Source organism: Tachyglossus aculeatus, chromosome 2 (genome assembly GCF_015852505.1).
Source record: "Tachyglossus aculeatus isolate mTacAcu1 chromosome 2, mTacAcu1.pri, whole genome shotgun sequence".
Classification (NCBI taxonomy): Eukaryota; Metazoa; Chordata; class Mammalia; order Monotremata; family Tachyglossidae; genus Tachyglossus; species Tachyglossus aculeatus.
Genome location: NC_052067.1, coordinates 22807570 through 22825160, shown reverse-complemented (window position 1 = coordinate 22825160; position 17591 = coordinate 22807570). Strand labels below are relative to the sequence as shown.

At 44.0% G+C, this 17591-nt stretch overlaps 1 protein-coding gene across 1 annotated transcript in view; it reads left to right on the top strand.

Annotated features, from left to right (window-relative positions):
- Positions 1–17591, top strand: part of GPD1L (glycerol-3-phosphate dehydrogenase 1 like) — a 56618-nt gene that overhangs the window by 24998 nt on the left and 14029 nt on the right. The window contains exons 4-5 of the mRNA XM_038760991.1: positions 439–577; positions 5553–5665. Coding sequence (XP_038616919.1) covers positions 439–577; positions 5553–5665 — 252 coding nt within the window. The remainder of the gene's footprint in view (positions 1–438; positions 578–5552; positions 5666–17591) is intronic.

Here is a 17591-nt window from a genome sequence, read left to right as displayed (position 1 = left end):
TCCCTCCAAAATCTCGGGCAAACGGTGTTAAGGTTAGCAGCTCTTCAGTTCATGAGGCTCGGCCACCCCAGGCTAAAAACAGAGACATTTGTGCAGTGCTTTTTTCTGTTGTGCTTACCACTCTTTTCTCTGAATTTCTATTCTATTTCTATTATTTTATAATATCTATTATATTGTATATATTATAATATATATATAATATATATTATATTATATAGAACATATCTATTCTATTTATTTTATTTTGTTAGTATGTTTGGTTTTGTTCTCTGTCTCCCCCTTTTAGACTGTGAGCCCACTGTTGGGTAGGGACTGTCTCTATATGTTGCCAATTTGTACTTCCCAAGCGCTTAGTACAGTGCTCTGCACATAGTAAGCGCTCAATAAATGCGATTGATGATGATGATGATGATGAATTTGCTTCCCTTCTGGTTCCAGGGAATAGATGAAGGCCCAGAGGGACTGAAACTGATCTCCGACATTATTCGAGAGAAAATGGGAATCGATATCAGCGTTCTGATGGGGGCCAACATTGCCAACGAGGTGGCTGCCGAGAAGTTTTGTGAAACCACAATTGGTAAGGAACAACTGGAGCCGGGAACAAACATTTAAACCTTCCCGTCATAAAGTAGTAGTATGTGAGGCCGGAACTGTTTTTTCCCTTACTGGCTCCTCCCATAGATTTCAGGCCTCCCTCTCATTCTTAAGAATGCTGATCGTGGACGGGAAAGGAAAGTGAGGTTTCAGGATGGCAAGAAGCTCGTGGGGTGTTCAGCCTTTTTCTACAGGTGCGACCCAGCAAAGATCTCACATTGACCTTTTTGAGCAGTTCTGTGTGCATCACCTTCACATGGAGAAGCAGCATGGCTTAGTGGCAAGAGTGCGGGCTTGGGAGTCAGAGGATGTGGGTTCTAATTCTGGCTCTGCCACTTGTCTGCCATGTGAAGTGCCGCAAGCCACTTCACTTCTGTGGGCCTCAGTTCCCTCATCTGTAAAACGGGGATTAAGACTGTGAGCCCCATGTGGGACAACCTGATTACCTTGTATCTACCCCAGCGCTTAGAACAGTGCTTGGCACATAGTAAGTGCTTAACAAATACCATAATTATTACTTATTATTTTTATTATAATTGAGGAATTTAGTCTGCTGGCACTGAAGCAGTGGTTTTCTCTCTGCCGCTTGGCTGGGCAGGACAGGTGATGAAAATGGATGACAGCAACCTGTTACCGTGGGATGAGTTTTGAAATGGGAAGATTGAAATCAAGGAGGATCAATGCCTTTAAAAACAGGGAAGCGCAACCAACGGAAGTGCTGCATAGCTGGATTGCAGGACGACCTGTGGCAGCAAGATCAGGCGGGTGGGGGGCCGATCCGAGATCGGGGGGGTGGGGGGGGGGTGCTCCTGGAGAGCAAGACTTCAAGAAGGAAGCAGCGTGGCTCAGTGGAAAGAGCCCGGGCTTTGGAGTCAGAGGTCATGGGTTCGAATCCCGGCTCTGCCACTTTTCAACTGTGTGACTTTGGGCAAGTCAGTGCCTCAGTTCCCTCATCTGTAAAATGGGGATTGACTGTGAGCCCCCCGTGGGACAACCTGATCACCTTGTAACCTCCCCAGCGCTTAGAACAGTGCTTTGCACATAGTAAGCGCTTAATAAATGCCATTAAAAAAAAAAAAGAAAGGTGTATTGTTAAGAGGCAGATGACAAACAACACTAGGTGCTGTAAATCACAAATGTGTAGGGCACAGCATGTGCAAGGGTGGAATCATTTTCCGGGGCTATCCAAGCACATGGATGAATTGTCACTCAGCAGTGCCATCTTCAAGCAAAGGATAGCAACGATGACGGCAATATTTAATAATAATAATAATGATGGCATTTATTAAGTGCTTGCTATGTGCAAAGCACTGTTCTAAGCGCTGGGGAGGTTACAAGGTGATCAGGTTGTCCCACTGCAGGCTCACAGTCTTAATCCCCATTTTACAGATGAGGTAACTGAGGCACAGAGAAGTTAAGTGACTTGCCCAAAGGCACACAGGTGACAATTGGTGGAGCCAGGATTTGAACCCATAATAATAATAATAATAATAATGATGGCATTTGTTAAGCGCTTACTATATGCAGGGCACTGTTCTAAGCGCTGGGGGTGGATACAAGGTGATCAAGTTGTCCCACAAGGGGCTCACAGTCTTAATCCCCATTTTACAGATGAGGTAACAGGCTCAGAGAAGTGAAGTGATTTGGCCAAGGTCACACAGCAGACATGTAGCGGAACGGGATTTGAACCCATGACCTCTGACTCCAAAGCCCGGGCTCTTTCCACTGAGCCACGCTGCTTCTTTCATTCTATACCAAAGGGAATTCTTCACGGAAAAGGAAAAAAAGATCCCTTTCATGTTTGAAAACCTGGAATAATTTTTCTAGAAAAAATGATGGATGGGCAGGCAGCCTCAGTGGGCTGTAAGATTTGAGAGTGTATTTCGCCTTTGCCACTTTAATACTGTGGAGTCAAGGAGACTCTGTTTTGAATCCCAGAAAGTTAGGAGTGAGTCATTAAAGATTAGTAAAATTAACCATAAAAATGAGAGATGATTGGGTATGGATCTTAAAATCCAGACTGTCCCACCCATTAAAAATCTGAGTAATTTGTGGGGGGGGGGGGGGGTGGGGGGTTTGTATTTGTTTAGCCCTTTTGTAGCTCTAAGATGATGCCACTGGAGGTAAAATTTACCTATGAATATGATGGAGGGCTGCTGGTTTCAATAATAATAATAATAATGATGGTATTTGTTAAGCACTTACTGTGTGCCAAGCACTGTTTTAAGCACTGGGGTAGATACAAGGTAATCAGGTTGTCCCATGTGGGGCTTACAGTCTTAATCCCCATTTTAAAGTGGTGGAGTTAGGATTAGAACCCATGACCCATGACCCAAGTCCGTGCTCTTTCCACTGAGCCATGCTGCTTCTCACGTGGCGTGTGCAGTCACACCACGCACAACCAAGCTTGTCCCCTATTGTATTGGCATGTGTGCAGTGCTTGATGTTGGTTCCATTTTTACCTCTTAGCCTCACAATCTTCTTGAAGCTGCTATTTGAAAAGTTATTTTTCTTGATTGCAGCAATCCACTTGGGTCTGTCTAGCACAGCTTCCCTCAACATTCAGCTGAGTTGTCATAGTCACCGAAATGAGATTTTACTGCATTCTTTAAGGCATTTTATTGGTCCCTCTTGCTTTTTTTTGCCCCATTTCAATTCCGTCATTCAGTAGCTGGAAATCCTACCGATATCAGTGGAAAAGAGCCCGGGCTTTGGAGTCAGAGGTCGTGGGTTCAAATCCCAGCTCTGCCAATTGTCAGCTGTGTGACTTTGGGCAGGTCACTTAACTTCTCTGGGCCTCAGTTACCTCATCCGTAAAATGGGGATTAAGACTGTGAGTCCCCCGAGGGACAACCTGATTGCCTTGTAACCTCCCCTGCGCTTAGAACAATGCTTTGCACATAGTAAGCGCTTAATAAATGCCATTATTATTATTATTATTATTATCCATTCTCATCACATATCTCTCCCAACAACGTTACATATAGGCACTTGTGGGCCCGGAATGTGTCTGTTATATTGTTATACCGTGCTCTCCAAGCGTTTCGTACAATGCTCCGCGCACAGTGAGCACTCAGTGAATACGATGGATTGAGGCGAGGAAAGCTTTTGTGCTAATGGACTGACTTCATTCCCGGATTTCTTTGACTATGATCCTGTCTTGCCATTTGGTATTAATTATGACCCGTAAATGATGCTTTCGGACCGGTCAAGAAACTGGATGTGTTTGTGGTAGGATATCGCAGACATATAGGTTGGATAACACTGCCCCGAGAACTTCAGTTTGGTCTAGAGCTTGTTGTCGCATACTAGGTGCTGGTTACCTACCTGCCTGCATTGTGAGGCTTTGTGTCTAAAGGAATTTGAATGATTTTTATGTGTAACCTAAAAGGATGTGCTATTTCAGCAATACAACTTCTTACTCTGTGTAGGACCTTTCATTAGAGAAGCTACAAATGCTTCAAGACATTAATTAAGCTTCGTGTACCCCCTGTCAGATAGGTAAGGAACATTTAAGTGGTACTGATAGGGAAACTAACTTGCAGTGATTAAGTGATCTTGTTCATTCAGCAGGGAAGCTCCAAGGTGGAAATCGATCCTGTGGGTGGGCGTCTACTTGGAAACACTGTAAGATTAAAATGTCTTTATTTTCCACAAAACCCCAGTTTTTCAAGAGCCCTAGGCCAGGGTAGGGTGGCCAGATCCCAAATAGAGAACCTGGATGTTGGCCTGGGAGGAGGTGGGAATGGTGATACTTGATGCCCACCCCCAACATTCTCAGCCCCCAAGAATTTTTTTGGCTATTTCATCAACTCTTGAATTGTGGTGATCCATTTAAATGGGTGAATTTTGGTGATCTGGCCTCAGATGAGTGAATGAATTAAGTCAAGGAGCTATGCAGTGAGCTGGATGCTCTGTCTCCTTTCCACCCCATGTTTCCTGTAATTCCTAAAGGGAGAGCTGTGCGCTCCCGGGGGATGTTAATTTTTTTTTTTAATGGCATTTATTAAGCGCTTACTATGTGCAAAGCACTGTTCTAAGCGCTGGGAGGTTACAAGGTGATCAGGTTGTCCCACAGGGGACTCACAGTCTTCATCCCCCTTTTACAGATGAGGTAACTGAGGCACAGAGAAGTTAAGTGACTTGCTCAAAGTCACACAGCTGACAATTGGCAGAGCCGGGATTTGAACCCACGACCTCTGACTCCAAAGCCCGTGCTCTTTCCACTGAGCCACGCTGCCTCATGAGTAGCAATGAGAAGATTAAAGAAATGCCTTTAGGACATCTGGGCATCTCCTTAATGGCTGGTGGATTAAAAATTGCATTCCTTCCTCATCCTCCACAGAAATGTATCTTCCCTCTGTCCATTCCCTTGTATCATTCTGGTAACTTTTTATCTCTCGCCTCAAAATGGCCTCATGGCAGCAAAGATTCTCTTTGTTTAAAATATGTGTGCATTTGGTGTCTGTCTTTTTACTGGTCACCTCCTCATTTCTAATTGACAGATCCCTGAATCCCAGGATCATTTTAATTTTCTCTGGAAAAAGAATGTGTGCATTTCTTTTTAAAAAATAATTACAGTACCTTAAGCCTCATAAAACTAACTGCTGATATCAGCACCATAGCGACTGGGTTAACTTGCGGATCTGCACATTTGTTATTACTAGAACTGAAATTTATGCTTTGGCATTACTTTTTAATTAATTTTAATTGCTGACTTTGGCATCAGGAGAATTTATTTTGGATGGGGATACTCTTAATGTTGACAAGCCTTGGTACATTTTAGCAATTTGCAATTGTTTATCATTGCTCTGTCTTAAAACAAAAATAGCCGGCCCTTCTGAGAAGCAGAACCAGCAAAGTAAAAACATTTTATTTGAAACATTCTTCCTTAGGTGGACAAGGCCTAAATAAAAAGCTAAGTAAATTATTCATTTATTTCTATTTCCCTTTCACAGGAAGTAAAATACTGGAGAATGGCCTTCTCTTCAAAGAACTCCTCCAGACTCCAAATTTCCGAATTACTGTGGTAGATGATGCAGATACAGTTGAACTGTGTGGTGCTCTTAAGGTAACCTCGGGCGCTTCTACTTCTGTTCAGAAAAGGGTCAACGTGGAAATGCAGCAGTTAAGTTTTATTGAGTCAAAGTCTTGAAGATGGGCTGAAAGACGAGATCAGTCCATATTTACTGAATGCTTATTTTGTGCACTGTACTAAGCGCTTATGCAGTTGCAGTATTTTAGGGTAGGACCTCTGACAAATTATTTGGTAGGAGAGGTGTATGACATCAGAGCTCTGAGTTTCATTTCCTGGCCTGCCACTGGTTTTTTGCAGTTGTTTGGGGCCTCTCTACTAATCTCCATCTTCCTTCTCAACTATAAAGTAGGGAGAGTAATGCCAGTCTGTTTTATTGGCGTACGAAGAACATTAAGTTGGTCAAGCGTGAGCTTTGGCTCATGGATGAGAAAAACTACACAAGGATAATCCACGTCTTACGAAGACTCTGTCTCCTTGTTACAGAATTCAAATCACGGTATCCAACAATAGAGTACATTTTTCCCTTATGGGATTTTTACTAAGACTATAGCTTTCCTGTCCGACTTGAAAATGTCCCTTCCTGAATTTTTATTTTATGAGTGCACTTGTGTGTGGGTGCGTGGGTGGTACGTACACAAGTGATGGAAATTTTTAAATTGAAGTAATTAGAAACTAGGGCCCTTGGCCAGCACTGGTCCATATTTCTTATGTTTGTGTTAGGAAACCACTCATTAAGAGCTGGCGAGAGTCCACACTTAAAACCTCGGCTGTCTAAGTTTGGCTGGTGTGTTTTTATTGGTAGGGGTTTTTTTATGTGTGTTTAATAGTTCTTCATTAGAGTAATGACCAGTTGACAACCGTGGGCATTATAAAGAGTGCTTAATTCCTAATTGCTCAGCATTGGCTTGTGAAGCTGTTAGCCACTTTTTACAAACAGAATACTCCTGATGCAGACAGTAATGAAGTCAGGCCCGGTAGCCAAGAAATCCTGCCTAGGACAAAAGCACCAGGGTGGGGAAAGGGGCGTTAAAGATGAAGGACTCCCAAGTAACCTTTGCTTCGAAGTAGTCATCTATTGGCCTATATCTGAACTGAAAATTTGAAGTGTTTCCTCCCTGCTTACCCCAAATACATGCTGGCAAGAAGCTTTTAAGTTGTTTTATGTTCTCTGCCAGGGTGTAAGGTTTTTTTGACACATTTATTGATCTTCCCAGAGTTCTCCTTAAAAATGTACTAGGAATGTGCCTGAGGATTTGGTGAAAGTAGCTGTCATCACTTACCGACCTATGAGCAAATCTGTAGCTGAAGTGTAGTTTTGGAGAATGAGATAACATACTTTCGAGAGAACCCTGAATAAATTAAGCTCTCTCCTTGTGGTTTCCGACCGTAGTCGGTACTTGTGAAGTCTTGCTTTAGGAGTAGTGTTGCATTTAAACACATAATCTCTTCAAGCCTTAAACTAAGCAGGGGGGAAAAGATATAAGATCAAAGCAGACACTTGCTTTCAGGAGACCTAGTCTCAATGTGGAAAGTAGGGAGGGGGACAGTAGACTGTAAACTCATTACAAGCAGGGAGCATATTAATTCTATTGTTTTGTACTCTCCCAAGAGCTTAGTACAGCGCTCTGCACATAGTAAGTGGTCAATAAATACCGTTGATTGATTAACAGTATTATCGATAATACTGGTGATCACTGTGCTGTGTTCTACACTACACTCCAGCTACAGTTTTTTCCTGTGGTCTCCCTAGTGTCAAGTAGTTTCAAGCTTGGTGAGTATTTGAGCACTCCACCTGGTTCTCATGGTTTCTTTCTTATTTTCTTGTTTTCCATTGTCTAGCCATCCTAGTTGAAGATGGGAGGATTTCAGTATGGCCGATTGCCTCTGAGAATCGAAGTGAAATAGGAAATGAGGAAAGGTTTTAAATATGACTTCCCCTGACAGTGATAATTTTAGATGTGTAATTGTTTAAAGCACATTTAAATGCAGAGCGCATAATGATAACACTCACAGCTGGGCGATCAAAGAGGCCATCTGCTGCATTGCAGACATAAATTTGGACAATGTATTTTTTTCTTTTAGCTGGGATTAGTGAGGAAAAGCAGGGAAGGATTGAGAGACTGATCATATGGTTATTGGCAGGGTCTGCATCAAAGTGAACATACATTAGTGTTCCCCTGGCCACTGGGAGATCATACTGACCCTGCAGAATGATGTGGAATCATAGGAGCCAACTCTATGGAGGTGATTTTCCCTCTGGCTTTTTGAGGTGGGCTTGTAGGCCTCTGAAAAGACCTGAGAGTTTGCATCCAAAATGGTGGCTTTCAGATCTATTTGTTCTTCAAAGCCTGTCCCCTCGCAGGCCCTATTCCTCCCCCTCAACCCTTAAAATCCTCACCCCTCTTTCACCCAAGCACTTGAAATGGGTACACCTAAGTATAAGAATCTCGTACTTTCTGGGGGTTGAAGACGTTCCTTCGACCAGCATGGGATCAGTCACCTTATTGAGCACTTACTAGGTGCAGAGCACTGTACAAAGCTCTTGGGAGAGTTCAGTAGAACAGTTGGGAAACATGTTCCTTTCCCACAAGGAGATAGTCATAAGTGCTGTGGATGGACAAATCCAAGTGCAAGGGCAGTGCAGAAGGGAGAGGGAGCAGAGGAAATGAGGACTTAATCAGGGAAGGCCTCTTGGAGGAATGTTACTTTAATAAAGCTTTGAAGAGGGGGAGTGATCTGTCAGATATGAAAGGGAAGGAATTTCCAGGCCAGAGGCAAGATCAGAGGGAGAGGTAGTCAAGATTGAGGTACAGTGAGTAGCTTGGCATTAGAGAAGCAAAGTGAGCTTGCTGGGTTGTAGAAGGGAATCAGAGAGTTAAGATGGACAGAGGCAAGATGATTGAGCGCTTTAAAGTTGATAGGAAGGAGTAAGGAGTTTCCGTGTGATGCGGAGGTAGATGGGCAACCACGGGAGGTTCTCTAGGAATGGAGGAAACCTGGACTGAACTGTTTTGTAGAAAAATGATCCAGGCAGCATAGTGAAGTAGGGACTGGAGTGGGGAGAGACAGAAAGCAGGGAGGTGAGCAATGTTTGGATTAACATGGTAGCAGTTTGGATGGAGAGGAAAGAGTGGATTTTAGCGATGTTTTGAAAGTAGAACTATCAGGAATTGGGGACAGATTGAATATGTAGGTTGAATGAGAGAGATGAGCTGAGGATCAGTCAGTGGTATTTGAGTGCATATGTGGGCTGAGCACTGTACTAAGCGCTTGGGAAAATTGATAAACACATTCCCTGCCCATAACAAGCTTAAAGTCTAAAGGGAGATAATGCCAAGTTTATGGGGAGACAGGGATAATTGTGGTGTTGTCTACAGTGACAATCATTGGGGAGGACAGGGTCATAACCACATGTCTTAACTCTTCTCTCTCCTCCGCGCCCCCTCCACTCTTCAGTCTCCTTGCTAGCTACAGACTTCCCCATCTCTGCGAGGAGCGGCAAGGTTGCCTATGTTTTTAGATTTATGGCAGTGCCTGCTACTGGCTCCTGCAGAAGTAAAGTCCGTGTGAGACTTGTAGGAATGTCCATACACTTTGGGGAAGTCAGCTTTGTTGTGGGGGGGAGGGTGTTTCTCCTCCACTCCCCTTCCCCCACATGATATTTTAGCTAATCTCCTCATGGGGTACTCCAGGGCTTCCCTGGCTCCCCTCCCTCCAGAGATCAGTTTTTCAGCCCAACCATGGTGGTTATTTCTGTAAGAGGCCCGGTCCAACTCCAGGGCACAATCCGGACAGAGAATTGTCAGGGGGCCAAGTCAACCTGGGCCCAACTTTGGGAGTTTACTTTGGCTCAGCAGGGATCTTGGGGCTTCCACTGGAAAACCCAGGCCTTCCACTCTTCCTCCTCCTCCTTCCTCAGCAACACCACTTCCCTCATCCCAGTAGCAAGTCTGAATTTCCTGCAGCCTTTTGAAGTCAATTGCAGAGTCCCAACCAATCAATCCATCAATGGGTTTTGAGTGCATAATGTATACAGAGCAATGTACTAAGTGCTTGGGAGAGTACAGTTCGAATCGGTATAGTCCTTGCAGTTCCTTGACATGGCTACTGCACTATTATCAACTTTCATCTCTGTACTGTTCAATTAGTCACCATGCCCCATCCATCCTGGCCCAGGCTGGAGTGCCAACCTGTCTGCCAGACAAGGGATCTTGGCAGTTGGGAGAACCATGCTTCTGTCTCCTGGATTCTAGGACAAAGCAAACAACGTGACCACTAAGAAATTTAAGAATTTGCCTTAGCACCAGTAATTTTGCCCATGAAAATGCAGGCATTTTCTGGACGCCCGGAATTAGGATGTGGGGCCTGCACATTGGGAGCACAGATAGCCAGCAGCGTGCATGTCTTAGGGCTAAGGGGCCCAGGTGACTGTGGGACTTCAGGGCTCCTCGTCCTCACCTGCTGTGATTTTCTTGATCCCAGGAGGGACCCCAAATTAAAATCCTGCCTTGAGATCCATGGCCAGATTGTCCTGATGCTGCCTGCGCTACGTGAACGAGGGTTGAGGACGGTAATGATGACAACACATGGAAGTGCAGAGTGTCTTCCAAGTGTCACATAGTTGTCCATTCAACTAGGCTGGGACCACGAGATCAGATTTCAGCAATTAAACTGCACATTGTGTTGGACTGGGCTCAGCTTAAAAATGTTTATCAGTAAACTTGAGAAGCAGAATTCTTTAGGTTGGTGGGGCAGGGGGAATATTGCAGGTAAACAGCTCTTAAGAAAAATTGATCGGTAGTATTTATTGAGCACCTATTTTTCTAGCATTTGGGAGAGTACAATAGAAGGCATGATCCCTTCCCCCAAGGAGCTTACAATCTAAGAGGGAGACACAACTCAATTTACAAATGGGAAGAAGTGCTCAAATCGAGTATATGAAGTGTGATAGAAACATGCAACCAAATGTTGTGAGAGCGAAAATGCTAAGGTGGTGCAGAAGTGCTGAGGTGGTACTGAGGGGGTATGTTCTGGGAGGAAGAAAAATGTAATTGGGGAAAGCTTCCTGGAGGAGGTGGCACTTCGGTAGGGCTTTGAAGATAGGGAGAGTTGTGTTCCACCAAATGCGAAGGAGAGGGAATTTCAGTTGGGAAGAAGAGTAGGCAGAGAGACAAGTCTTCTCTAGTTGCCGAAATCCTGCGTCTAATGGATTTGTATCCTCGGTGTAAGTATTGATTCTGTAATACACAGATCAAAGGCAATATTAATGTTTAGGTGAGGGTTTTGTGTAAAGGGAGTACTTACTGAAAGAATATTTCGGTGGTAGTTGAACTTTCAATTGCTGCTAAAACAGAAATCTCAAAAGTCTGCCATCAGCCCAGATTCCTAAAATGGCCTCTGGAAATTATCATCTGCCAGCTGATCCGTGGATTTTCTCAGAAGACTCTAAAAGATCTTTTCCTTTCCTTTTTACATGGGAGTCCAGAACACTAAATTAAGCTCTGGGGCACAGAAACAAATCATTTTCATTAGTGGCATTTATGGAGCACTTAATGAGTGCTAGGCACTGAACTGCGCACTTGGGAAAGTGAAACAGTAGCACAACACAAGTGCCTTGTCATCAAAGAGCCTGCAATCTAATGGGAGAAAGACAAAAACTGCTTACAGATATTGAAAGCTGGAGGAAGAATGAGCATTAAAGAGGAAGGGGTACAAGCACATCAAGATGAAATCGCCAAACAGTTGAATGGGCAGAGGAATATGAGTTATATTTATATAAATTAAGCAAATAACTAGTACAAGAGTACTGGGGATAGGATCAAAATACCCATGTGCCAAGGATGGGTATTAGTCTTCTTAATCTGAGGTGCTGTGAATTAATCAAGGAAGGTCTCAAAAGAAGTTAGATTTTGGGAAGAATTGAAAGAGATTAGGGCAGGAATGGATTCCTTGGATTTTTTGTATCTTCTAGCTGATCTTTTTTAATTTACTGATCTTCTGCAACTGTTTTTTTAAAAAGCTTCTCTGAAGAAGAATTAAAGCTGTGAAAGGTCCTTTCCAGTTTAGATTTTATTTGAAGTGGCTCAGGGGCTTAAACTGTGAGCGAGAGAGCCATGTCTAAGTGGCTGCCAGAGTGTATTTTGTATGATTCCTGTTCAGCAAACGTGTTCCTTCCCAGCTGTGTTAAGAGCTTTTAATCAAAAGTGCGTCAGCAGGATTAATCTTCCATTTATCACTCCCTGACTAGCCAAATTTCTAAAGAGGGTAAATCAGGATTTAGTCTGCAAGTGCTACCAAACAGGTTGGCATTTGTAGACTGGATCGTTTAAATTCTTCTTAATAGAGGGGTGGGGAGATAAGATATCATCTTGGAATATTTTGAGGAATGACAGAAGTCAGAATATTAATATTTCCCATAATGAAAAGCACCTCCCTAAGTATCTGAAGCACTTTCACACCTAACTGTGGTATTTAAGCAGTTACTAAGGGCCAAGCACCGGGGCAGGTAGAAAATAATCAGTTTGGACATAGTCCCTGTCCCATATGGGACAGGAGGGAGAACAGATATTTAATCCCCGTGTTACAGACGAGGAGACTCAAGCACAGAGAATTTAAGTGATTTTCCCAAGCTCTCACAGCAGGCAGATCTGGGATTAGAATCCAGGTCCCGTGATTCCCAGGCCCATGCTCTTTCCACTAGGCTACACAGCTTCTCCACTTTGTTCATATTCTCCTCATAAACTTGGAAGGAGCAGGTGTTGTTGATTTTACCAATGTGAAAACCGAAGCCCAGAGAGATTAGGTAGCTTTCCCAATGTCAAGTCAGTGACAGCACCAGGGTTAGAATCTCTTGATTCTCAGTGTGGAACAGTAGGGTACAATAGCACTAGTAGACCTAATTCCTGCCTTCAAGGAGCTTACAGTCCAGAAGGGGAGAGAGACACTGAAATAAATTATAAGTAGTGGGAAGCAATAGAATTGAAAGATTCCTGGTTGGTATGGAGAAGTTTAGGTTTTTAACTTTTTCTACTCTGCTCCCTCAGTATCTGCCAGTGTCACTTCCTTGTTTCTCCTCTGACTAGGACCACCGTGTAATGGTGAAAATGAATTGCCCGGGAAGTATAGTGTCACTTGGAGCAAAATCATAGCACTGGGCCAGAGTGCATATGTGGAAGCGGTGGAAAGAGCTCAGGCTTTGGAGTCAGAGGACCTGGGTTTTAATCCCAGCCCCGCCACTTGTTTGCGCTGTGACCTTGGGCAATTCAGTTAACTTCTCTGTGCTTTGGTATTCTCACCTGTAGAATCAATACATGTTCTCCGTCCCTCTTAGGCTGTGATGAGCTCCATTTGGGACAGGGACTGTGTCCAACCTGATTATCTCATATCTAACAGTGTTTAGCACAGTACTTGACACAAAGGAAGCACTTAACCAACACTATTAATTTTATCATTTTTATTAGGTGGTCTCCTGAAGGGTGGCTGATGGATGCTGCTTATTTCAGAAAGGTTTTCTTCAGTGGAGGCTTAGCTGACCGGTTGGTTTTTCAATCAGAAAATTGCGGAGGTCAGGCCTTTGAAGTCCTTCCCCCACTTCTGCAAAAACAATGCTGACAACAGGACCTCCCGCTTCCCCTCTTAACTGCTGACACCCGAGATACCTACTCTAGATAGCAAGGGGCCAAAAAGGCCACCCTATTGTGTCTTCATGGACAAAGGATGTAGGAGATTCTCTCTCAGACATTCATAAATCTGGTCTCCCAGTCGGCAGCATCATCTTCATGCAGAAGGCCAACTATCTGATCTTACACTTTCTTCCAACCTGATCATGCTACTTCTCTTCCAAGGATAAGTCCAGTTGGGGAGACCTAGGGAGAACTGAGAATCAGCAAAAACTGCCTGGGTGTGTTGTCGCTGCTGGTCACCTGGGCTGGGGCTCCTCCCTGTTCCAGTACACCATAAAGAGACCGCGGGGCCCAGAGAGAGTAGATTGCAGGGGGAGGGAGGAAGTGGAGGCGTACCACTCAGGACTGAGGCTGGAAGGTGGGGAACAGGCAGTAGTTGAAGAAACCCCCCTCCCCTCCCTCGAGTTAGCCAGAAGTAATAAAAGTAATGATAATAATAATAATAATGGTATTTGTTAAGCTCTTATTATGTGCCAGGAACTGTACCAAGCGCTGGGGTGGATACAAGGATGTAGAGCTCACCAGTCTTAGTCCCCATTTCACAAATGAGGTAACTGAGGCCCAGAAAAGTAAAGTGACTTGCCCAAGATTACATAGCAGATAGGATTAGAACCCATGACCTTCCGACTCCCAGGGCCATGCTGTATCCACTGTGTCATGAAGTAAAAGAACTGGGGCCAATTGACCATGGCTACCTGTGATCCTCTTCTGGCCGACACTCTTGGCTTGAAAGCCTGGGAATATGTCAGTTATATTGTTGCATTGTACTCTCCCAAGCACTCAGTACATGCACGGCACAGAGTAAGTGCTAAATAAATATGATTGAAAAACTAAACCTGCCTGTGCTGTCGCTGTTGAACTGACACCAGCTGAGGAGACTAAAATGGCTTTTTTTTTTTTAAGTGCCATTTGTTAAGCACTTACAATGTGCCAGTCACTGTATTAAGCAATGGGGTAGATAGGAGCTAATCAGGTTGGACACAGTCCATGTCCCACATGGGGCTCAAAGTCTTAATCCCCATTTTACAGATGAAGTAACTGTGGCATAGAGAAGTAAAGTGACTTGCCGTAGGTCACACAGCAGACAAGGAGCAGGGCCGGGATTGGAACCCAAGTCCATCTGACGCCTAGGTCTGTGCTCTAACCACTACGCCACGCTGCTTCTGAAGCAGCTGCTTCTCCAGCTCCCAGAGAATCACTGCTGCCATTTCTGGAGACCGCTTCTGCCCAGGTCCAATTGAGGCAAACAGCAGTAGCATAAATCTTGGGCCAAGGCCAGATCATTTGAGGCAGGCGGTGTACAGAGTCCTGGACAGTGGTGTCTCGCTGGGCCCCAAGCCTAGCCCGGCCCCAGAACAGGGCCTGCACCCAGGCTGGTGCCACTTCAGGAAGTAACGACAGTATGGAGCTGGCTGTAGTCTCACTCTAAACCAAGAAAGATGTAATTCACAATGATTTCTCTTGCCATTTCCATTTAAAATGCTTCTGAAAGACTCCATGAGAGGTGAATGAACTGCCTTTTCAGATTTAGCAGAGGAAACAAGGATTGGGAGGATGGTCTTACTCATTTATTTTTGGTTTTCGGCTGGTGCATAGGGCAATGACAGGGGATTAGGAAAGATGAGGGAAAGGGATGAGAGTAATGAAAGGTTGATTTGCAGGCCAATGACCAACCAACAGTAGCATTTAGTTATAAACCTTACTGCCCCAGAAGAGAAAGTTAAATCTCCCTGTTGTTCTCCCTTCAAGCGATTGTGCTGGTTGAACATTCAACCGTTGGGAAAGTTCTAGATCTGTTTTAACTTACGTAGCAAATTAGACCATGTCGTATTCCTCTCTGTAATTCCCCTCACTATACACTATAGTATGTAGCACTATAGTTGCCCAAACTTGGCACTCACCATCATGATCACTACCAGTAATATTTGCTCTCTGCCTAAAAGGGTGGTGGGAGGAGGGAACAGAGGAAGAGCGAGAGAAAGTGTGCTGGAGAAGGGGAGAGGAGCAGAGGCACCCAAAACCCCCAGCCATTTACCCAGAAAACCTTGTTAGATGCTCAGGGCTGCAAGGGAGTACTTTATTTCAAAGCATAATTGCTTTTTATCGACACTTTTTCTTTGACAATGAATGATCTGCTTGTTCCAAGAAAGCAGTTGGAATCTGTTGCTACCAAAGTGCTTAATGTGTAATGAAAGCAGTGCTGTGGCCAAAGCTACTGTATATTTCATAATTCACTTTCCTGCCTGGATCATTTTTCTTTTTAAAAAAAGTAATGGTTGGCCGTCCATCTCCTCATCAAACGGAAACTCCTTACCCGAGGCTTTAAAGGCACTCAATAAATTCTCCCTGTCTAACCTAACCTCACTAATTTCCTAGTACACTTCAGCCTGCACACTTTGCCCGTCTAACGCCACAGTAGCTCAGTCTTGTCTGTCTTGCCTTTGGCCCCTTGCTCATGTCCTCCTTCTGACTTGGAGCTCTCACCCTCCCTCCTTCATACCTGAAAGGCCACCACACTTCCCATCCTCAAAGTCTGAGAAGCAGTGTTGCCTAATGGATAGAACCGGGACCTGGGAATCAAAAGGACCTGGGTTCTATTTCCGGCTCTGCCCCTTGTCTCCCATTTCCCCCTACTTGTCTGCGGTGTGACCCTGAGCAAGTCACTTAGCTTCTCTGGGCCTCAGTTACCTCATCTGTCCAATGGGAATTAATACTGTGACCCTCATGTGGGACATGGACTGTATCCAACCTGATTAGCATGTATCTACTCCAGTGCTTGGTATCGTGTCTAGCACGTAGTAAATGCATAATAAATACCATTTTCAAAAAAGCCCTGTTATAATCATATCTACTCCAGGAAGTCTTCTCTGACTCATTTCCCCTTTCTCTCTGCCCTCCCTTCAACATCGTCTCTGCACCTGGGCCTATACCCTTTAAGCACTTCGTTACCCTAGCCCACAATAGTAAAGTATACGATCTTACACTCTGTTGTTTCCCCTATCTGAAATTTATTTTAATATCTTTCCCCCCCTCTAGAATGTAAACTCCTTGAGGGAAGGGAGAGTGTCTGCCAACTCTTTTGTATTGTACTCTCCCCAAGTGTTTGTATAGTGCAGTGCCCCACAGTAAGTGCTCAATAAATGCAACTTATTGATATAATTTTACAATTTAAATTTTTCGTGACTATGAACGTACAGCAGTGCTCTCATTGTTACCAGATAATAATAGCACCACACGTATTTGGTCATAAGCTTATTTCAAAGAGCAGCCAACTAGTATGAGTAACACTTATATACTGTATGTATGTGAGAGGTTTGTAAATTTAAAATAGAGATTTAGTTTTTACCTTGATAACTGAAATGGCCCAGAGGTGCCAGAGCTATGAGCAGCAAACATCAGAGGTGCCAAAACGGAGTCTGGTCTACTTGGTGGCTCACACCTGCAGTGCTCTTTCTCACCCCTGCATTTCTCTTTCCCACACTACAATACTGCATTTAACCAAATAGTTGTCAATAAAAACAACTGCCAAGCCTAATTGATTTTGGGAAGGTATTAAATCTACTGGTTGGGCTAACATATTTGGAGATGATTTGCTGGAATTTAAATAGTTTGCTAGCAGATTATGGGTTGTCAGTTCACACCTCCAGGCCAAAATGGGCAGTCTGAGAATGAGAAATGTTTTTGACTTTTGAGATTACCTGTGCCTTTTAATTTTGCTGAAAACCGGCCTTAATCACTTCCTGTCTGAAAGTAATGTTATTCTAAGATAAATTCAGACCCACTCTAAAATGTCAGGGGACCGCCCTACCGGCCTTTTATTTGTTATAAGTAGCTGTAATAATAATTGCAGTAATTTAAGTACTGTGTGCTTACTTAGTAAGCACTGGGGTCAATAAAACGTAATCATGTGAGACACAGTCTTAGGGGAAGGAAGAACAAGTGTTGAATTCCCATTTTACAGATGAGAAGCACCGAAAAGTTGTGATTTCCAAAAGTCACATAGTAGGCAAATGGCAGAGCCAGAAGTGGAACCCAGGTCCTCTGACTACCAAGCCTATCCTGTTTGACACCAAAGTTTTAAGTCACAAAATATTACTGACAAGATTTATTTCACATATGTATTGGGTTGAGTTGGTCATCGACATTTGAGAAACCTAAGTGGCTCTAGACTGGAACAGACCCTCCCTCTGGCTTTTCCTCACTGCTCCCTGGGAAAATGTGTCTCTGCACATTTTCAAAACTCAGGCTGGGTATCCCAGCATGTGACACTCAAATGA